The sequence below is a fragment of the Hemicordylus capensis genome, chromosome 2 (assembly GCF_027244095.1).
Source record: "Hemicordylus capensis ecotype Gifberg chromosome 2, rHemCap1.1.pri, whole genome shotgun sequence".
NCBI lineage: Eukaryota > Metazoa > Chordata > Lepidosauria > Squamata > Cordylidae > Hemicordylus > Hemicordylus capensis.
This window is the reverse complement of record NC_069658.1, coordinates 26,165,725-26,185,110: the sequence shown is the minus strand read 5'-3', so window position 1 is coordinate 26,185,110 and position 19,386 is coordinate 26,165,725. Positions and strand designations below refer to the sequence as shown.

The 19,386-nt window shown below is 42.3% G+C and overlaps 1 protein-coding gene across 6 annotated transcripts in view; it reads right to left on the bottom strand.

Moving 5' to 3' along the window:
- Positions 1-19,386, bottom strand: part of NIPBL (NIPBL cohesin loading factor) — a 282,797-nt gene that overhangs the window by 77,722 nt on the left and 185,689 nt on the right. For all 6 annotated transcript variants that reach the window (XM_053290927.1, XM_053290922.1, XM_053290926.1 and 3 more), the window contains 6 exons: positions 18,406-18,588; positions 5,628-5,831; positions 5,197-5,268; positions 5,011-5,100; positions 2,879-2,982; positions 2,196-2,282 (listed from right to left, as the gene is read on the bottom strand). In XM_053290927.1, the coding sequence (XP_053146902.1) occupies positions 2,196-2,282; positions 2,879-2,982; positions 5,011-5,100; positions 5,197-5,268; positions 5,628-5,831; positions 18,406-18,588 (740 nt within the window). The remainder of the gene's footprint in view (positions 1-2,195; positions 2,283-2,878; positions 2,983-5,010; positions 5,101-5,196; positions 5,269-5,627; positions 5,832-18,405; positions 18,589-19,386) is intronic.

Below are 19,386 nucleotides of genomic sequence, written 5' to 3'. Positions count from 1 at the left end.
CACCAGTAACATTGCTTCAACTTGGCAGCCAGCAAACAGCATATACTCTGTGGCTCTGCTCTCACCATCACTTATCATGTCACGGAGGGTGCCAAAGCTTAAGCAACAGAGTGATCTGAATGCAGAACATTTCTTAGTTGAAAGTAACTTTCTGCAGGGTGCCTATGTGACATGAGATGAAGGTCCTGCTAGTCCAGGTGTATAGAATGCTGGTGAGCTCCAAATTCACATATTTATTAACTTCAAAAGTTGCACTACTACACTAACCACCGACAAGTGCTTTTGTTACAACCCTAACAAATTCATTGGTTCTGGATCACCAAACACCACAAATCTGAAGTTTGGGAGCTTTCCACCACTGTTGATATGTAGTTCCACAACATTTCCATAACTTTGGAAGTCCTTTAGTTCTGACTTATTGCTGAGGCCGCGCAGGGGGTCCGCGCAGGTTCCCTCTCTCCCCGCCAGGCGTCCTTATCACCGCCGCGGCCAGGGAATTCATCATCTTCGGCCCTTTCAGGCCTCCGTATGAGCGCGCCGCCACAATTTTGGCAGCCGCCGCGCATGCGCCAATCCCCTCTGCGAGGCTGTGGCAGACCGGGGGGGGTCGATGGGGGGCCGGACCGAACCAGCCTCGAACCGAACTGGGCCAGTTCGGTCCGGCCCCCCATCGAACCCCCCCGGTCTGCCACAGGCTGGACAGCTGGCCAATCAGCCAGAACCTAAAGGGAAGCCAGTCATCAAGTTTGCTTACTGATGAGCAGAAATTTAAGCAAATTTGGATTTTACAAGCCACCTTTGTCATTAACCAACTATCGTAAAAGGAAAGAAGTCTCGTTGCAGAGTGTAAATTTATACACTTGCTGTATAAAAAAATATTTGCAGCAAGAAAGAAGTGAAGAACTAATTTAAAAACGAACAGGAGATTAGTCTCAGACAACTTCAGTTTCACATGCACACCCTTGTCTTCTGTATGTGAACTATCACTGAAACAAATATTCCAATACTGCTGCCAGTCGCCTGTGCTATTATTCATTACTGTGAATGTGCAGGGTTATTCCAAAAAGAACAAGTTCTCTTCACTACTAAAAACATAAGCGGGGGTGGGGGGGGAGTACAAGAGTATTTTTACTATTCCTCTATCAAAATTTAAGGACACAGAACTGCAGTTCATCTTTCTTTTTGCAGTTTGAATTTAATTAAATTTCTATTAATAGCCACATGATGGCAACAATGTGCAAAGTTCTTTTTTTAAAAAAGGAAGTGATCCAAGAATGCAGAAGTTATCCAAACACAACATATTATGCTAGCCTCTTGATCAAGACTGAAAACCATTTATCTAGAATGAACGATTTTGCAAATCTCAATGTGACTACACAGGAATGTAGACATGCTCTAGGCAACCATTTCACAAAGTATTAGTAAAATCCCTGATTACCAAGCACAGTGGTTTACAATAACTGGGGAGTTACTGTAAAGGACTACTAAATTGCAATAGGACTTCCTCTGGTAAACTGGGTCAGGATGTCAACCAGTAACTTAAAATTTAATCTACAGTAGCAGAAATGGAAAGATAGATTTGTATAGCTAATATGAACCGTGCAGACTGGTAAGCGGGAAATCAGTATTTACTTATATTGTAAAACTAATAAAAATTTTAAAATGGGGGAAAAAAACCCTTAATCTATAGTCAAAGTAAAACATTAAACATAAAGGTGGCCCTCATTATTCGCAAGGGTTCTGTTCTCACCTATAGGCGCAAATATGGAAACTGTGAACAGAATATTGCATCAATGGGATATAGGGGGTTAGGTTCCTAAACAAAAAGAGGGGGGTGGGGCAAAAAGGCAAGGGGACAGAAATAAGAAGACAGTACCTTATTCTCCAGGTCTCCAGCAATGCCCCCCCCCATGGTCAAATATTGCACCCCCTTTAAAAAGCCACAAAATTGCTTTTTACTGGAAAATGGTGGCCAGATATAACATTGGAAGTAATTTCCAGGTAGTTTCTGGCCACTCAAAACTGCAGATAGGTGAATTTCGCCTATTTTTCTACCCACGGATAATAAAACTGGGTCTTTGAACCAATCGCAGATATGTGAAACCACGGATATGGAGTCCGCTAATAACAAGGGCCACCAGTATCTAAGAGGCAGAAAATTAAGTACAAATATGTCACCAATTTGATCAACTCACATGGTTAAGCAGGGTAGAAAGCTTTGCACCATCTTGAATATTCTTTTCCAAGATGTTCAGAACTTTCACTGTTTTTTCTGTTGAAAGCTAAAAAGAAAACAATTAATCAGGGACAGCCCTTCCACAAAGCGGGGTGAGACAATCACCCAAGGCAGCAGATTACTGGGCCATGAGTAAGGCAGCAAGACGCACTCCTGCCGCCACTTTTAAAATGGGGAGGAAGATGGGGAGGAACGTTCAACACAAGGGGATGGTGGCATTTGGCATCAATGCAATCATCTAACCAGTTTTCATGGATACCAATGTTCTCTAAGTCTGATGCTGAACCTAGATTGACATTGACAAAAAATTAAATATCATTCATATTAAAATTTACGGTATATTTTCTTCTTTTTCCAAGGCAGAGAAGAAATGGCTCTACAGGAAAAGAGAAGTGACTCCTAGCTCAGATTAACGATTTTCTTTGAAAACTGGTCAGAAAACATTCAGAATCTGGACTACTGAGCACCAAAACATGCCTGCATGCTAATTGTATATGCATATGGATGAGTCTTTTTATCTGCACCAAAATGAACTTGGGATCAAAAGGATTTCCCATTTTTCTCAACAAAAACAAAATTTGTGAAGGATTTTCTTCTTGAACAAACATGTTACAAGCTTCGTTTTTTAAGGCACTAACTTACCCTATCCATAATACCCATTGCCTTGATTTTAGCAGATTCACTGCCCAATTCACTAAGCTGATGTTTTCCCAATAGTAACTCCTGAGGAATTTCATCATCATCACCTAATGGGGGAAAAAAGTATAAGCTTTTCTTTTTCTTTTTAATGCAACAGTAAGACACAGCCATTTCAAAGATAGGATTTCAGGACTGCAGAAGTGCAATTAATTCTGGATGTAACAGTTCTCTAATTTCTTTGAAAATCTAGATAAAAATAGCTGTAACTGATAAACCACTTAGTCCTAGATAACTGAACTGAAAAAATTGTATTCTTAAACATACATGGAAGCATTTAAGGTAAACAATTTGTTAAAAACAGCAGAGGCCAACCTGCCCAACAGGAATGGGACTGTATGTCCAACCAGACCCCTTGAAACGACAAAGCAAATTTAAGGAAAACTACTCTGAGAAGTCACCTGTAACAACTGGAATGTGAGTGGAGTGAAAAGTGAATCTCTCGTTCTGGGAACCTCTATAACCAAATTTGAGACCACATTCTGTAAATGATCTTTTTAAAATCATGAATGCCACTATTATTTCAAACAGTTCTGGAAATAACTTTTGATGTTCATATTTCTTCTTAAAGTTTACATGCATGTACACACACACACACTCTTCTCATTCTGATCTCCCTCAGTCACTCTGGGCAAATCACCCATCCCTCCCATCCCATTTCAGTGATAGTTATCTGGTCGCCTTTTGGGGCCAAGTAGGAATTTTTTGTGTCACATCTTATTGGCTCTGGTGTGGCCTTTTTTCACCTACTTCTCACTGAAGTTATTTGTAGGGTTGTCATTCCTGAATGTTTGGTCACTTTGCTGGTGAGTGTGGGTTGGTGTAGATTGTCTTGTTCGGTGTCTGATTTGAGGATCATTTAAGGTGAGTAGGCAAGCCGAGGAACAGCCCTTATGGGTTTTGCGGCCCTTGGGCTGGGATCCACAATTACGTAGAGGCTGGCTGGTGCCCATCACTCAGAGTTGTGCGGCCGGGATGCGTGAGGCTGGTTGGCCTTCCCTCAGCGGGGTTAACACCTTGTGGTTGTTATGATGTCTGGACTTGGTGCTGGGTTGAATTAACACCCAGTCTTTTGCCCTGTTGTGGGCTGTCCTCCTTATAAGGCTGACCCATAAAGCAGGTAAGGTAAAGTATGCCGTTGAGTTGCTGTCAGCTCCTGGTGACCACAGAGCCCTGTGGTTGTCTTTGGTAGAATACAGGAGGGGTTTACCATTGCCACCTCCCACGCAGTATGAGGTGATGCCTATTCAGCATCTTCCTATATTGCTGCTGCCCAATATAGGTGTTTCCCATAGTCTGGGAAACATGCCAGCAGGGATTTGAACTGGAAACCTCTGGCTTGCTGGTCAAGTCATTTCCCCGCTGCGCCATTAGGTGGCCATAGAGTGGATACCTGCACTCTAATTGTTGTTCCTCATTGTAGTTTATTGCAATATTAATTAATAAAAGTGGCCCTAGTTCATCCAATCATGCGTGTCTTGTCATTATTGGGCCTGGGTGTGCAATGTGTTAAATCCATAGTTAGGCAGAGATTATACCTACAAAGATTCACAGACCAACCTTCTTCTAAAGTAAACTTAAAATAAAATACACGGAAGAACATTATTTATCTAAAATGAAGTATAAGAATATAAATCCAAGCCTAACTATAGCAGAATCACAGTTGCCTAGCAAAAATTGTAAATAACCTATTGGTATACATACCTTCACCAACAGAAAATGGGCTAAAAAATATCACTTTACTAATTGGACCTCTTGCAACCAAATCCTGAGACAAACTAATCATTCCGCATACCCCAAGTCTCAAATGGAGAAATGTTTGTGCTGGTTGTGATTATGATGCTTTCTGCAGCTTGCAAGCAATAACCAGGAGAAAGACAAAGAACTCAAAGGGTACAGACAGAGCTCACTAAATATTTCAGCCAAAAAAATGAAAAAAGGAACAACATACACAGCCATTTACAATAGGGAACACCAAGGGCACATTAAAAAATCTCAGTTATTTAACATATTTATATTCCACCCCACACCTGTGTCTCTTAAGTTGAAGGAACTGTATAAGTTAATTATGTATTTACCAAATGCAGTAAAATCCATGTCTTCTAAATTGTCCAAAATATTTTCTACTGAAGCACTGAACCTCTTGAAAGTAGAAGAATCCATCATTTCTAAGGAAAACAGGAAGTAAAATATATTGGAACCATGTACAGTACGTAATGAACTATCACTGGTATGGACATTAAAACTCACAAAAAAACCATTACCTTCAGGTGTTAGCTTTGGTTCATAAGCTTTCCTCTTCTTTTGTTTTTCTCTTTTCTTCATTTTTCTAGCAACTGAAGATATATAAAGTATAACATGAAACATTTGCAGCAAATATAGTACAATATACTCTATGGTAGTATATTATAGATGCAAAATGACATTTGCAAATGACTTTACTAACCAGGTCTAATAGGCTGGGATCAGACATAATGCAAAACCACCATTTCACATAATATCTGAACCAGAGCCTGCCCACAAACCGTTGTTTGAGATGAACAAACCAGAATCTGAAATGAGTGATAAACCAGTGTTGTGGCCACTGCTCCACCTTCAGAGGATGTTGCACCATGGAGACAGAAGTGAATTTATAAAGCGAATCCTGACTAGAAAGGAATTCAAAGCAGACAATCAGCAATAAACTGATAGTTACCCTCACTGAGGCTAGGAGGAGGGGAATAATCATCCATGTCTGAGTCTTCTGGACTACGATTCCGATACCGACTGCTACCAGAGCTTCTCCTTCCTTCGTGATAATGGCTGCTCCTTTTATGATCTCCAGAACTTCGTCTGTCATGCTCTTCATACTCCCAAGCTTTATCCTCATCTCTATCTTTTTTATGCCTTTTCCGGGAAGCTAGAAATGAACATATTATGAATACCAAATCCAGTTTTAACAAATCTCAACATATCTTCAGCTATAAAGAAATTTCGTGCACACAGAAAAAGCCCTTCACTTTTTTTCTTTGCACTCTAGCATTCTTGGAGAACAAACTGGAGAACAAACTGATCAAGGGACAACCCACTAAACACCACGGGGTTTCTCTAATGCATTTCTACAACTGGAAGAAGGTTGGATTCAGGTGGAGGCAAGTGTTTGACTGGTAATATTTGAATATTGACTGAAGTTGATTTTTCAGCCAGTAGGACTAGCACTCTTAGGTGTTGAATGATATATACAAATCTAGGTGGAAATACTATGTGGAGAAGGGGTTGAACTACTATAGCTACTCCAGCGATGCTTTGGTTGTCTTGGGCTATGGGAAACTGAGATCATGTCTGCATCAACGCATTATGGATATGGAGAAACAGGTGGACAGGAGCCAGATAGGGGTTGGCACTTATTTAGGCAATCATACATCATTGTCTGGCCCAGCAAGATACAGTGAGGGAAATAAGTATTTGATCCCCTGCTGATTTTGTCCGTTTGCCCTCTGACACAGAAATGACCAGGCTATAATTGGAATGGTAGGTTTATTGTAGCTGTGAGAGACAGAACAACAACAAACAAACCCTCAAAAGCCCAGTGCCCAAAAGTCAGCGATGGATTTGCACTGTAGTGAGGGAAATAAGTATTCGATCCCCTATCAACCAGCAAGATTTCAGGCTCCCAGGTGTCTTTTCACTATATGCAGGTAACGAGCTGAGATGAGGAACACCCTCTGTAAGGGAGTGCTCCTAATCCCAGCTTGTTACAGTACCTGTATAAAAGACACCTGTCCATAGAAGCAAGCAATCACTCAGCTTCCAAACTCACCACCATGCCCAAGACCAAAGAGCTGTCGAAGGATGTCAGGGACAAGGTTGTAGACCTGCACAAGGCTGGACTGGGCTACAAGATTATCGCCAAGCAGCTTGGTGAGAAGGTGACTACAGTTGGCACGATAACTCGCAAATGGAAGAAACACAAAACAACTGTCAATCTCCCTCGGTCTGGGGCTCCATGCAAGATCTCACCTCGTGGAGTTGCAATGATCATGAGAACGGTGACAAAGCAGCCTAGAACTACACGGGGGGAACTTGTCAATGATCTCAGGGCAGCTGGAACCATAGTCACCAAGAAAACAATTGGTAACACACTACGCCGTGAAGGACTGAAATCTTGCAGTGCCCGCAAGGTCCCCCTGCTCAAGGCAGCACATGTACAGGCCCGTCTGCAGTTTGCCAATGCACATCTGAATGATCCAGAGGAGAACTGGGTGAAAATGTTGTGGTCAGATGAGACCAAAATCGAGCTCTTTGGCATCAACTCAACTCGCCGTGTGTGGAGGAGGAGGAATGCTGCCTATGAGCCCAAGAACACCATCCCCACCGTCAAACATGGAGGTGAACACATTATGCTTTGGGGGTGTTTTTCTACTAAGGGGACAGGACACCTTCACCGCATCGAAGGGACGATGGACGGGACCATGTACCGTCAGATCTTGGGTGAGCACCTCCTTCCCTCAGCCAGGGCATTGAGAATGGGTCGTGGATGGGTATTCCAGCAAGACAATGACCCAAAACACACAGCCAAGGCAACAAAGGAGTGGATCAAGAAGAAGCACATGAAGGTCCTGGAGTGGCCCAGCCAGTCTCCAGACCTTAATCCCATAGAAAATCTGTGGAGGGAGCTGAAGGTTCGGGTTGCCAAACATCAGCCTCGAAACCTTTCTGACTTGGAGAGGATCTGCAAAGAGGAGTGGGACAACATCCCTCCTGGGTTGTGTGCAAACCTGGTGGCCAACTACAAGAAACGTCTGACCTCTGTGATTGCCAACAAGGGTTTTGCCACCAAGTACTAAGACATCTTTTGTGAAGGGATCGAATACTTATTTCCCTCACTACAATGCAAATCCATCGCTGACTTTTGGGCACTGGGCTTTTGAGGGTTTGTTTGTTGTTATCCTGTCTCTCACAGCTACAATAAACCTACCATTCCAATTATAGCCTGGTCATTTCTGTGTCAGAGGGCAAACGGACAAAATCAGCAGGGGATCAAATACTTATTTCCCTCACTGTACCTTAATAAAATATTAGTACCTAGTTTCTGGAGGGCTCCGACGCTGGCCCAGTGTAATGCCTTAGAAACGGCTGTCTGGGAGGGGAGTTACTGTAAGATTCCCTACAAGAAGCGTGACTGCCCTTATGGTTCTGAGGAAGTTGAGTCAACGGTCCATGTTATCTTGAATTGTCAGTTTTATTGAACTTTGTGGGAGAGAGATAGAAGTCCTTTTTTAGCAGCATACCCCAGTTGTTCTGAACAGTTCTTTTTGGAATTACTTTTAACAGACCATTGGGATGTAGTATCTTATAACGTGGTAAAGTTTTGTTTTTTGGCTAACAAGACTAGGATAAGAAATGTTGAGAAGCAAGATATGGGGTTGGATTGAATTGAATTTTAGAGTATTATAATGTATGGAGCCCTCTGTTTTATGTAATGGATGAACTCGGGTGTGACAGCTCTGTTTTATGTTTTAACAGTTTATTACTTATTGGCCATGTTTGCTTTTATTTAAAGTTTTTGTACTTTGTGTTTTGCCTGTCGAATGACCATAACAATAAAGATTTGAATTTGAAACACTACTGAATGTTTTCAGACTGGACCAGTTCAGATGTCACATGGAACCTCAGCTTATTTCAAGTTACTTTCACACCATGGCACTACCCTCGGTTTATTTATAGTGGTTCAACCAAGATCTGAACCTTGAGTTTGAAGTTGGCTTGTGTACCTAGGTAATGGTCAACCTTAGTTTTGTGCTGCATCCAAACACATAAAAACAGGTTGTTCACCTGCAACTGATGACCTGGTGGTGATCCGTTGATATCCATTAGAATGGGTTCTGCGCCTGCACGGAAGCATCTTGGGGTGGAGTACCATAGCTCCTTTTCAGCGCTTGTGCCCTGCCCCACATGACTACGTGGCTATTTAAGGAGGGAGGTAGCGCATGCACCTGTTCCTTGAAGACTGCTGAAACAGGCAAACGATGCTGTACAAGCAGGTGAATTCCAGTAGAATACTTGCACACTACTGAAGAGGGTCTAAATGGATATCAACACATGACTACCAGATCATCAGTTACAGGTAAGCAATTGGATTTATCTGTTTATCTGGATTGTGATCTGTTGACTCCATTAGAATGAGTGTTTAGTCAGCTCCTTTAGGAGGAGGAAGCAGTAGCTGGAATCATCGTAACACCCTTTTTAGAACACCTCTCTCAAAATTTGCCTCTGCCACAGAGCGCAAGTCGATGGCATAATGCTTTATGAAGGGCAGTTCAGAGGACCATGTTGCTACTCTACAAATGTCCTCGAATGAAATGCCTGACAGGTAAGCTGCTGAGGTTCCATCTGCTCTGGTAGAGTGTGCCTTTATGGATTTTGGCGGCTGAATCTTATGTACCTTATAAGTCATAAGTTCCACTAGCCAGTGGGACAATCTCTGCCTAGACAGTGCTTGACCTTAAGATCTGCCTTTATAGCAAACAAACAACTTCCTTGTTTTCTTTATTGACTTTGTCCTAGATAGGTAGAACAGAAGAACCCCTTTAACATCCAAGGAGTACAAGGCTGGCTCAAAAGCTAATTTTGGAGAGCTGAAAAAGGCAGGTAGTACTATATCTTGATTTATATGAAAACCTGTCACAATTTTTGGTAGGAAGGCGAGATCAGGATATAGTAAGACCGCATATCCCTATAAAAGCATGTAAAAGGCACATCCATTCTCAACGCAGTCAGCTCGCTCACTCTGTGGGCACCAAGAAGGCTGTTTTTAATGAGACAAGTTTCAGGTCAGCTGTAGCTATTGGCTCAAATGGTGGTAATGTCAGGGCCAAATGAACCAAAGAAATACTCCATGGCTCTAGTGGTTGCTATACCCATGGCTCAGTGGGTATAGGTTGGAGAGACCCTTTAAAAAACTCTTGCAGTTGAGGGTGGAAGAATACTGTTTTCCCATCCCATCCCGGGTGCTTAGCCGAGACTCTAAGTGAACTTTAATGGAGATATTGGACAACTCTGATGTTTTTAACAAGGTCAGACAAGCAGAACCTTGCACATCGTAGCCTTAGATAGCCCCCGAAGCCTCTAGAGTCAGCGTAAACATTGAAGCACTTCCACTAATTTGAGCAGTTTCTTCTGGTGGAAGGCTTTCTTTGGTTTAACACAATCTTGTTTTGAAGACTATCCTCCATGCTGTTAATTTTAGAGTGGGTACTTCTGGGTGCAATACCCACTTGCTGTCTCGGGCTAGAAGATCCCGGTATGGAGGAAGTCTCCTGTACATATGCTTGGATAGTCTGAGTAGATGAGGAAACCATGGTTGGCAAGGCCAACTTGGTGTGACAAGAATGGCCATTACCTGGCTGGCTAGTAGATGGGCCACCACCTGTGAATCTTAGATACTTCTGGTAGGCAGACCTGATCTCTATGTGGAAATAAGCATCTCAGAGGTCTAACATTTCAAGCCAGCGCTCCCGATGTAAAAGTGGCAGGATGTCTTGCAACCCTGTCATTAGACACTTTTTAACATGAACACATTTGTTCAGATGTCTTAGATCCATTATCGGTCTTAGTCCCTCATCCCTTTTGGGGATCTGAAAATAGTGGAAGTAGAATCCCTCCCGCCTCTGCGCCCATCCATCTGGGATGATAGCCTGTTTGTCCAGCAGCTCCTGGACTTCCTTCAGCAGGGCCAAATTAGCCCTTGTGAAGATCAACCCCCCAAAAGATGGATGTGTCTTGAACTCTATAGTGTAGCCTGAAGAGATAACATCCACCAGTCTGGTGTTATATGGTGTCATGCTTGGGCATGGCAATCTAATGTTATTGTTAGCTGATGGTGTTAAATGAGCCTGATTTATGTTGCAGGCTGTCCCATTCAGTGCTACAATGTTGGAGTAGGTCGCTGCTAAAGTTGGGCAGGAGAGTGATGGGTTATTATGCTGCCACCTTCAAAGATGCTGTTTAGGGGCATCACCCTTGTTATTATGCTGGCCCTGATTGTTCTTATTCTTGGGCTGTTAATGCTTCTTGTTATATGGTTGGTAAGATTTTCTAAAGCCATGGTTTTCTAGTTGCCTGTAGCCAGAGTGTGTTCTATTATATGTCTGTTTTTGCCAAATAAGAAGTGGTGGAATTGGATGCAAAAGTCTTAGCAGTAAATTTTGATGTTTTAAACTTCTCCGGAGTTGTATCAGTTTGATTTAAAAACAGGCCTTTCCCATCAAATGGGAGACCATCAATTTTGTCCTTCATACCAACTTGAAGAGACGCAGAGTGGAGCCACGTATGTCGTCTTAAAGTGTTGGAGATGCTCATAGCTCTTGATTCTGACTCTGCCAAGTGTTTTGCGGTACTAAGCTGTTGTCTGGTAACTTCTGTTGATTTTAGCAGCACTTTTCTAACGTGGACTTTAAACTCATCTGGGGAGAAAGTGTTCAATTCCTGTCCTAAACGCTCCCATAGGCAGTAATTATATTAGGCTGTGCATGCTGAATAGTTTGATATTTTGATAGATAAACAGGATGTTGAGTATACTTTCCTGCCTAAGACATCCAACTTCCAGTCGGCAGGAGTGGTGTGGTGCTTACCCAACCTTGCAGAAGTTGCACAATCTATAACAAGGGAGTTAGGCACTGGGTGTTTCAAACAGGTAGGTGTTTTCCTGTTCCTGCACCCTGTAAAGTCCCCTCTAGTCTTTCTGAAGTTGCGGTTGAAGTATGTGGCACCTCCTACACACATTGCACCGCTTTGGAGATTACTGGCAAAAGAGGCAAAACCACCAGTTGCGCCAACATGGCATATAATTATACACCGGGTCATCAACAGTAACTGTGACTTAACATCCAAGCCTAGCACCATAGCCAAATCTTTTAGTAGCCATATTTTTTAAGATGGACATAAGCTTTCATTTCCTCAGTTGGAGAAACATGTGTTGGCATAGCCACATCAGGAGAAAGATCTGGATTAATAGTCTCTGTTTCAGATTCAGAATCCGAAAGGCTGTGGTGACTTTGTTCTGAAGGAACCAGTGAAGAGTGTGGTTGCTGATCTGCTGGGGCTGGCTGAATAGGAGCAGGCATCATTGGCTCCCATGGATCTGTTTAGATAGCAATTGAATGGAGTTGGAACCCTTTAGTCCGAGTCTGTTTTGTAGCTAAAATGGGCTCTGTTGGTGGGAAGACAGATGATGTTTATGTTGTTGACTAGATGTCAGAACTGGTAAAGTTTGAGTAGTTGCCCCTGCCATCAACACCAGAGGATGCATAGGCAAAAAGGCATAGCCACTAGCCAGAGTGCGCACAAGAAGCCCTTGGGTATAAGCCTTTCCTAGAGGATTCTGTTTATGGAAACCAGAGATCTGGAGAGAAGAGCTGGTCTTGTGATAGCAAGCATGACTTGTCCCCTTAGTTAAGCAGGGTCCACCCTGGCTGCATATAAAAGAGAGACTAGAAGTGTGAGCACTGAAAGCTATTCCCTTCAGAGGACGGAGCCACTCTGGGAAGAGCAAAAGGTTTCAAGTTCCCTCCTTGGCTTGTCCAAGATAGGGCTGAGAGATTCCTGCCTGCAACCTTGGAGAAGCCGCTCCCAGTCTGTGAAGACAATACTGAGCTAGATAGACCAATGGTCTGACTCAGTATATGGCAGCTTCCTATGTTCCTATTTTCCAAGGTCTATCTTCATCATAATTGTACGCTAGTCCTGGAGAAGTCTGGCTAAACAATACAGAATGAGAGGGCAGGGACATGTGATGAGCGAAACCACAGGTGTGCCAAGCAGTGGAAGTCTCCAGCTGTGCAGCAGACAATGTGCAGGATGGGGTCGAAACAGGCTCTGTTGGTGGGAGGCGAGTTTCTCTATCTGTCGTCTGTGGGAAACACCTAAAAGTTGAAGGGGTAGTAGCAGCAGAGTCAAGCACTGATAACAATGAATAGGCTGTATTAGGCTCCAATGCAGTTGATCGGCCCTGATTTTCATCCTACTCAACTTTTAACACAATGGAACTTGACAACGAGGTGTTATAGCGTCTCCTACTACTAGAGTATTCAACGTTGAAGCTGGTACTTTGCCTCTCAGCTTCGATGGGGATCTTATTTGCGTTGGTGATGGGGACAAGAACATGCGTGGCATCGGAGGTGGATTTGATGCCAATGTCTAGAGATTTCGGTGCCAAAGTTCTCTACATCGAGGGCAAATGCATCGATATCGAGGGTACAATATAATCCATCAATGACGAAGGAGAGACAAGCACAACACTTCTTGACAGGGTTTTCGATGCCGATGTAGCTACCAGGACTGAATGTTCTTGTGTTAATGCAGTTGGCGCCGAATCTTTTGGCATTGATGGCTTTGATACTGAAACAAAAATGTCTTGCGTCAATGAAGGGGACAGGGTAGCAGCCTATGTCAAGGTTTTTTCTTTTTTATTGGCGGGAACTGTCATGTCTGCCATTTTATCTCCATGCTGCTTCAGCAGCCTGCGAAGATTTAAATCTTGTTGTTGAAGGATTAGACTGGGATTTTTCCTCACAAAGACAAGGAACCAGAACGAAGGCGCTGCAGTGCCAGAGGAACCGGTCGCTACAGTGGTCGTAACGGAACTGAGGTGCTTGTGCTTCCTCCCGCCTTAAATAACCACACAGTCACATGGGGTGGGGCAAAAGGGCTGAAAAGGGGCTGTGGTACTCCACACTGAGAGGCTTCCATGTAGGCGCAGAACCCATTCTAATGGATTCAACAAATCACGATCCAGAGCCACAGTTTGTTTCTTTGATCCCTCCCTCAAAGGCTGCTGCTCACAAAGCAGTTACAAAACACAGCCACTCTAAGCTGCAAGCATCTTTCATTGGTAACAGCTGGAAACCTCTTCTAATCTGCCTACCAACTTCTCAGGTCATCTCTCCATTCTCTGATAGAAACAGAGTTCCTGAAAAGATTCACCTTTCCTTTTAAATTCAGAGACCTTTAGCAAAGACAAGTAAAGACCATTGCCCACCTGGTGCATGCAAACAAATGCAGTTTAATCAGTCAATTGTGGTGTTTCCCTGAAGCAAAACATCACAGAAGACTAATCAATATTCTGCTGATTTGTTTGGAGTTACCCCCATTTTTAAAAACTTACCCCCACTCTCAGCCAAGAAGGATATCCAGCCCTGTTTCTGTCAAACCTGCTGCCTACTTTCTCTGCCCTCCTACTACACTCATCCCACTTCCCACCAGAACTAAAGTCCAGCAGCAGCCCATGGTCACAGCAAGAATGTAGACAGTACAGGTTGTGCTGAAATCCCTTTCCCCACCTGATCTTTCTCTCCTTTGTGTCTTCTATATTCTTTACTAACAAAAGCAAAGCTGCATAGTCTATATACTATCAGCTAGCCCAGGGGGACCACACCTCATAGTCCCTTATGAAGGGGGACTATGTGAAGCTCTTGTAGAAAGGAAGGCTCCATAGACCTCTCAGACAGCTTAGCAGCCAAAATTGAACTAAGGGAAAAAAGTCCCAAGGAACATGAAGAACACACATTCATGAAAGAGAGTTCTTCATATTTATGGGCCACCATATAGCAATGGTCTCCATAGTTTGATTTCCAACACTGCACAGTAGTCCTTCCCTAACCATGCACCCCACAGTCACTTTGAATCCACAGAGTATTTTCCTTAGTTTCCCTTTCCACTCCCACAATTCTCCTTTCTATGTGCGTCCTGTCAGTCTGTCTCCCATTTGCTCAGGTATGCTACTAATGTCAAGTTGCCTTTCTTTCACCTTCTAAAAAAGCTGTATTTCACTTCTCCCCTTCCACTTTCACCATATCAACCCAGACCACTGATTTGTAGTTAATCCTGTCCTTCCATTACTCCAATACAGCTCACTTCCTAGTCTCTAAAGTATTTCAGAGATTAGGAAGCAAACGCCTTCCCCATTAGGCATTAGCATTACTTTCTGCAAGTCTTAGGGTAGTCAGTGCCTGTGGATGGGAGAGCAGATTGACAGTAGCTTCTTGTTTCCAAAGGAGATAGTCCTTGGAGTCCACAACCCATTTTTAATCAGACCAACTTCAAGAGAGTAGTTGCAGGCATGAAGGCTGCCGAGCAGACAGCTGTATCTCGCTGTTATTCAACCTGTGCCTGTGCTGTGTGTGCACTCGCACACATGATGCCATCGCCACTCATGGCATACACACAGCACGCGTCACAGGTAAGGCTAATAAATAACCAAAATAAGTAATCAAAAATATTAAATATTATAACTTATATTTGATAAAGTTCCTATAAATATTTACTTATTTTGATGAAATAAATACTGCCTGGAAGGAGCACCAACTATCATACAAATGGAATAATGCTGTAAAGTTGTGTGTTTCACTGAATAAGCTCCAAGTAGGAATCAAACCCCTTTCCAAAAAGAAGCTATTCTTTGTAATGTATATGCTCCTTTTTAGGTTTAAATCTTTCAAGCTTTGCTTCTGCCTTGTTCTAGATTCTGGCTTGGTTTTATTATACTTAAATGTGAAGTGTAAGAAAGTAAAAACCCAATTTTATGAATAGAATTGTAAAATATACTTCTTTCCTTCCATGTTTATGAAGTGAGTGAGAGTGTGTGTGGGTGTGTGGGGGGGAGGGAGAGAGAGAGAGAACACACACATGCACGTGTGTTATGTATCTATAGTGGCACATAATAGTGCACATCTGTAGTGATCAGCCACCCACCCCTAAAGAGTTAACCGAAAGTGAACCCTGTCCTGACTGACAGGCTAGTGAACTCCAGGGATCAGCCAATCAGCCCACCAGGAGAGTGGGACCTAGACAGCCACTGGGAGGATGGAGCGACTCTTTGTTAGAGCAGCAGGCTGGGGGTGTGAGCAGGACATGTTGCCATAGAGTATGGCTACATATCTTGGAAGACAGGGCTGCAGAGGCTTGAATTCTCAATCCAGGGGTTTGGTGAGTTCAAGACAAAGGAAGCCAGGACTTTGGTTTGGGGAAGTTTAGTCTAGGGAAAAGTTTGTTTAGTCAGACTTTGCGTTAGAAGTTATATTCCTTGTGTGTGTGTTTTGCATATTCCTGATACTGGTCTATTATTACTTACCTGTAACATAACTAAACTAAGAAACACTAGCCTTCGCCCATCCAGCCAGGATGGGCTGTAAAACACTCTGTAGGCTTTTAAAGGTGCTTTTGTATTTTCCTACGTACCTGTTCCTTGCAACTGGGTGACCATGATTTTTAAAGCATGTCGCCTCAACATCGTTTGGGGTGCTTTCTGTAGTATTCATGTAACCTACTGATTATTTTTACTGTAACTAAAAGCTGAGGGAGCCTCAGACGGAAACAGTCTGTAGCATTTGAATAAAACTGTTTTTCTTTTTGTTCTCTTCTTTTACAAGCTTCTCCGAGTGGGGTTTTAACTCAGGAGAAAGAGGGGGCTGAAAGGGGGTCTTACTCTGGTGCAAGCACGTCATCAGACGTTCAGCAAACTACCAGTTTTCTCACTACATGTAGGCTTGCATGTGGAGGATTTTTGTGTACTTTTCCAATAGCAAAAGAAAGAGAGTTTCCCTGGGATTCCACCCCAAGTCCAGGGGTTTTTAAGCTCTGTTGATAAGTGGGTGGTGGTAGCAGCCTTTAGAACCTACTAAAAATTACAGGAAAGTTTTACAAGCCTGGGCCAGAAAGCTCAGCAGAGATGGCTCAGCATTTTTCTTTCCCTCATGTCAGCTTGTTCTGAGACAAAGGCCTTTCATCCACTACAACATGTTAGCACACTGCCTTGATACTGCCACCCAGAACTAAATTCATTCCACTCACTGATTTAAAAATATTAGAGGAAACACTGCCCACAATCGCTTCCCTAAAACCCTATCCTTGCTACTTGCATTCTTTGTCTTGCTCACCATAAATATAATGCCCCTTCTCAACTGTTCATGTCACCGGCTCCCAATATCATTTTGTATTCAGTTAAAACTTTTGGTTCTCACTTTTCAAGCTCATAAAAAATGATCTTGATCTCTCTCTCTTTGGCGGGGAGTGGGGGCAAGACAAGTTCCCATCAGGGCTCCACATTCATTGGGTTCTTTCTCCTGATAAGCCCAAGCTCCTTGTCCCATTAAACGTCTTCATCATTTCTCTCTTGCCTCTTTCTTTTCCTGGAAATGCTAACATTCCTTTTAAGTTTCAGATGAACATGTAGCTACTTTTCCCTCCTAAGACATATCCCCCCAAATTCAAATAAGGGGGGGGGGGTGAGGATGTGTGTGTGAGATAGATATAGATACAGGTGTATATATATATATATATATATATATATATATATATATATATATATATATATATATATAAATCTTTGTTTCCCCCCTCTTAGATTTGACTATACACCATTATCTGAACTATTCATATCTATTACACCCTCCCTCTTCTTTTTGTTCCTGTTATTTTTTCTGAGCATAAGGCAATTTGATCAGGAACCTGTTTAAATTTATCCTTTTGCAAATCACTTGGTATTTCTATGGTACCATGTAAATCTATAGAGGACTCAGAAGAGCGCATGTGCACATATTCTCCATACCCAATTATTTCCTTCCAAGATTTGTCTTTCAGAAACCTCTCCCCTATCCCACAATCTGGAATAGTCCTCTGCTCTCCGGATACTCTTGATATACTGTAACCAATTTTTGTTTTTATTGCGTTTCTTTTTAGTTCAGTAGTAGTGTTTGTATGTGAGCAAGAGACACACACAGCACACCTTGTAGCATTGTAAGTCATCCATTAATCCTGAGTTTTATTAAAAGTGTACTCCTTTAACTTTTGGGGCCAGCACAAATAAGATTTTAACCCTGCAATATGTATAGTGAGGTATACTGGTGTGGTATGGCAACCCCTGGAGATATTCCCTACAGAAAACCTGCCTCCCTGTTGAGGTGCCAGGTAAGGGTGTCAAGAGGTCAACATGCCATGGAGACAAGCCCAGTCTTGAGAACCCTACATCTAAACAAAATAAAAGTATTAACATGTACAAGGTTTATAATACATATATGTGAAAAGGAGGTGAAAGCCCTTGATGAGGGACCCATGGAGGCCTGGAAGGGAGAACTACATTTTGCCTCATATTCTAGTTGCTTTAAGAACTTCAGCTTCTGAAGCTTTAGGTTATTTGACTTTTGGCTTGCTGTGTTACCTTTGACAGTGCTCTATTGTAGTGAGAATGAACAGTGGTTTTTTGGGTCATACAATGAAGACTAAAGGGCCATACCCCTTGCAGGTGCACAACATGTTTCAGATCATGTTTCACTTCTATGGGGTTTGGCTTTCTCCTACTCTGGGCATATGCAAAGCTACAGGCTACCAGGTGAACTCATCTTTCCTTCTTTGGCAGAATGGATAGTATATTTGCAATAAATCCCAATCATGAGCAATGTATCACCATTTCCAAAATGAGACATTATTGTACTACTTACTTTCAAAAGCATCTTCACTGTCATTGTCTTCATCAGAACTGATTTCAGCATACTTTGGTTTTTCATTTACTGTGCTACGTTTACGTTTGTTCATTTTCACACGTTCACAAAGAGGCATTGTAGATTCAATTTCTGCTAGCAGTTCTGGAGGTAATTCCTTTAACACTGACTGATCTATGCTACCTATCAATGAAGAGTAAACTAAGTGAATACATATATCTGAACACAGTAAATATCTGCTGGTTCATATTACACTGTACCCCAAAGAGGCTATAAAACATAAAAAGAAGTTATTTTAGTTAGCAGCAGAGAGAATTACCCATAAACACACATTATTCTTATGCTAAAGTACAGAGACTTCAGTAAAATATAAAATCAAATAAGCACTCTGCTTTGCAAATAGATTGCTCCCCCAATCAGAAGATGCCTACTTAAGCAGATACTTCATAAGCAGAAAAATACATTGACCCATTTATCAGTTCATATCAGCATATACAAATAGACTGTGTCAGTAGATGAACACAACTTTGAAGCAATTTTCTTATTTATAAACATCAGTTATTTTGACAAGATTCCCTATAACAGAAAAAACAACTCTTCATGCATGTCTACAGTGAACTTTTATAATTACACTGTCCAAGCTGCAAAAAGAAAATGAAATGAAACACAAAACTTCTGCCATATTTTCAATAGCAATTAAGAAGCATCATGAAGGTGTCACCTCATTGGGGGGGGGGAAGAGAACCACACATTTATTTTTAAGTTTATTTTTAAGAGTGAATTTTAGATTATAAGGTGAAAAATTCAACTGTAAGCATTTAATGCAGAATATATCAACTTTCAAGGCTAAAATGAGGACTGGGCCCCAGAACGTGTTCTAAGAGCACATATAGCCACCTTGCTGAAGCTAAGCAGGTTTTGGTGCAATCAGTGCCTGGATGGGAGACCAATGTATGCCACCTTTGGGATGAGGCCATAGCT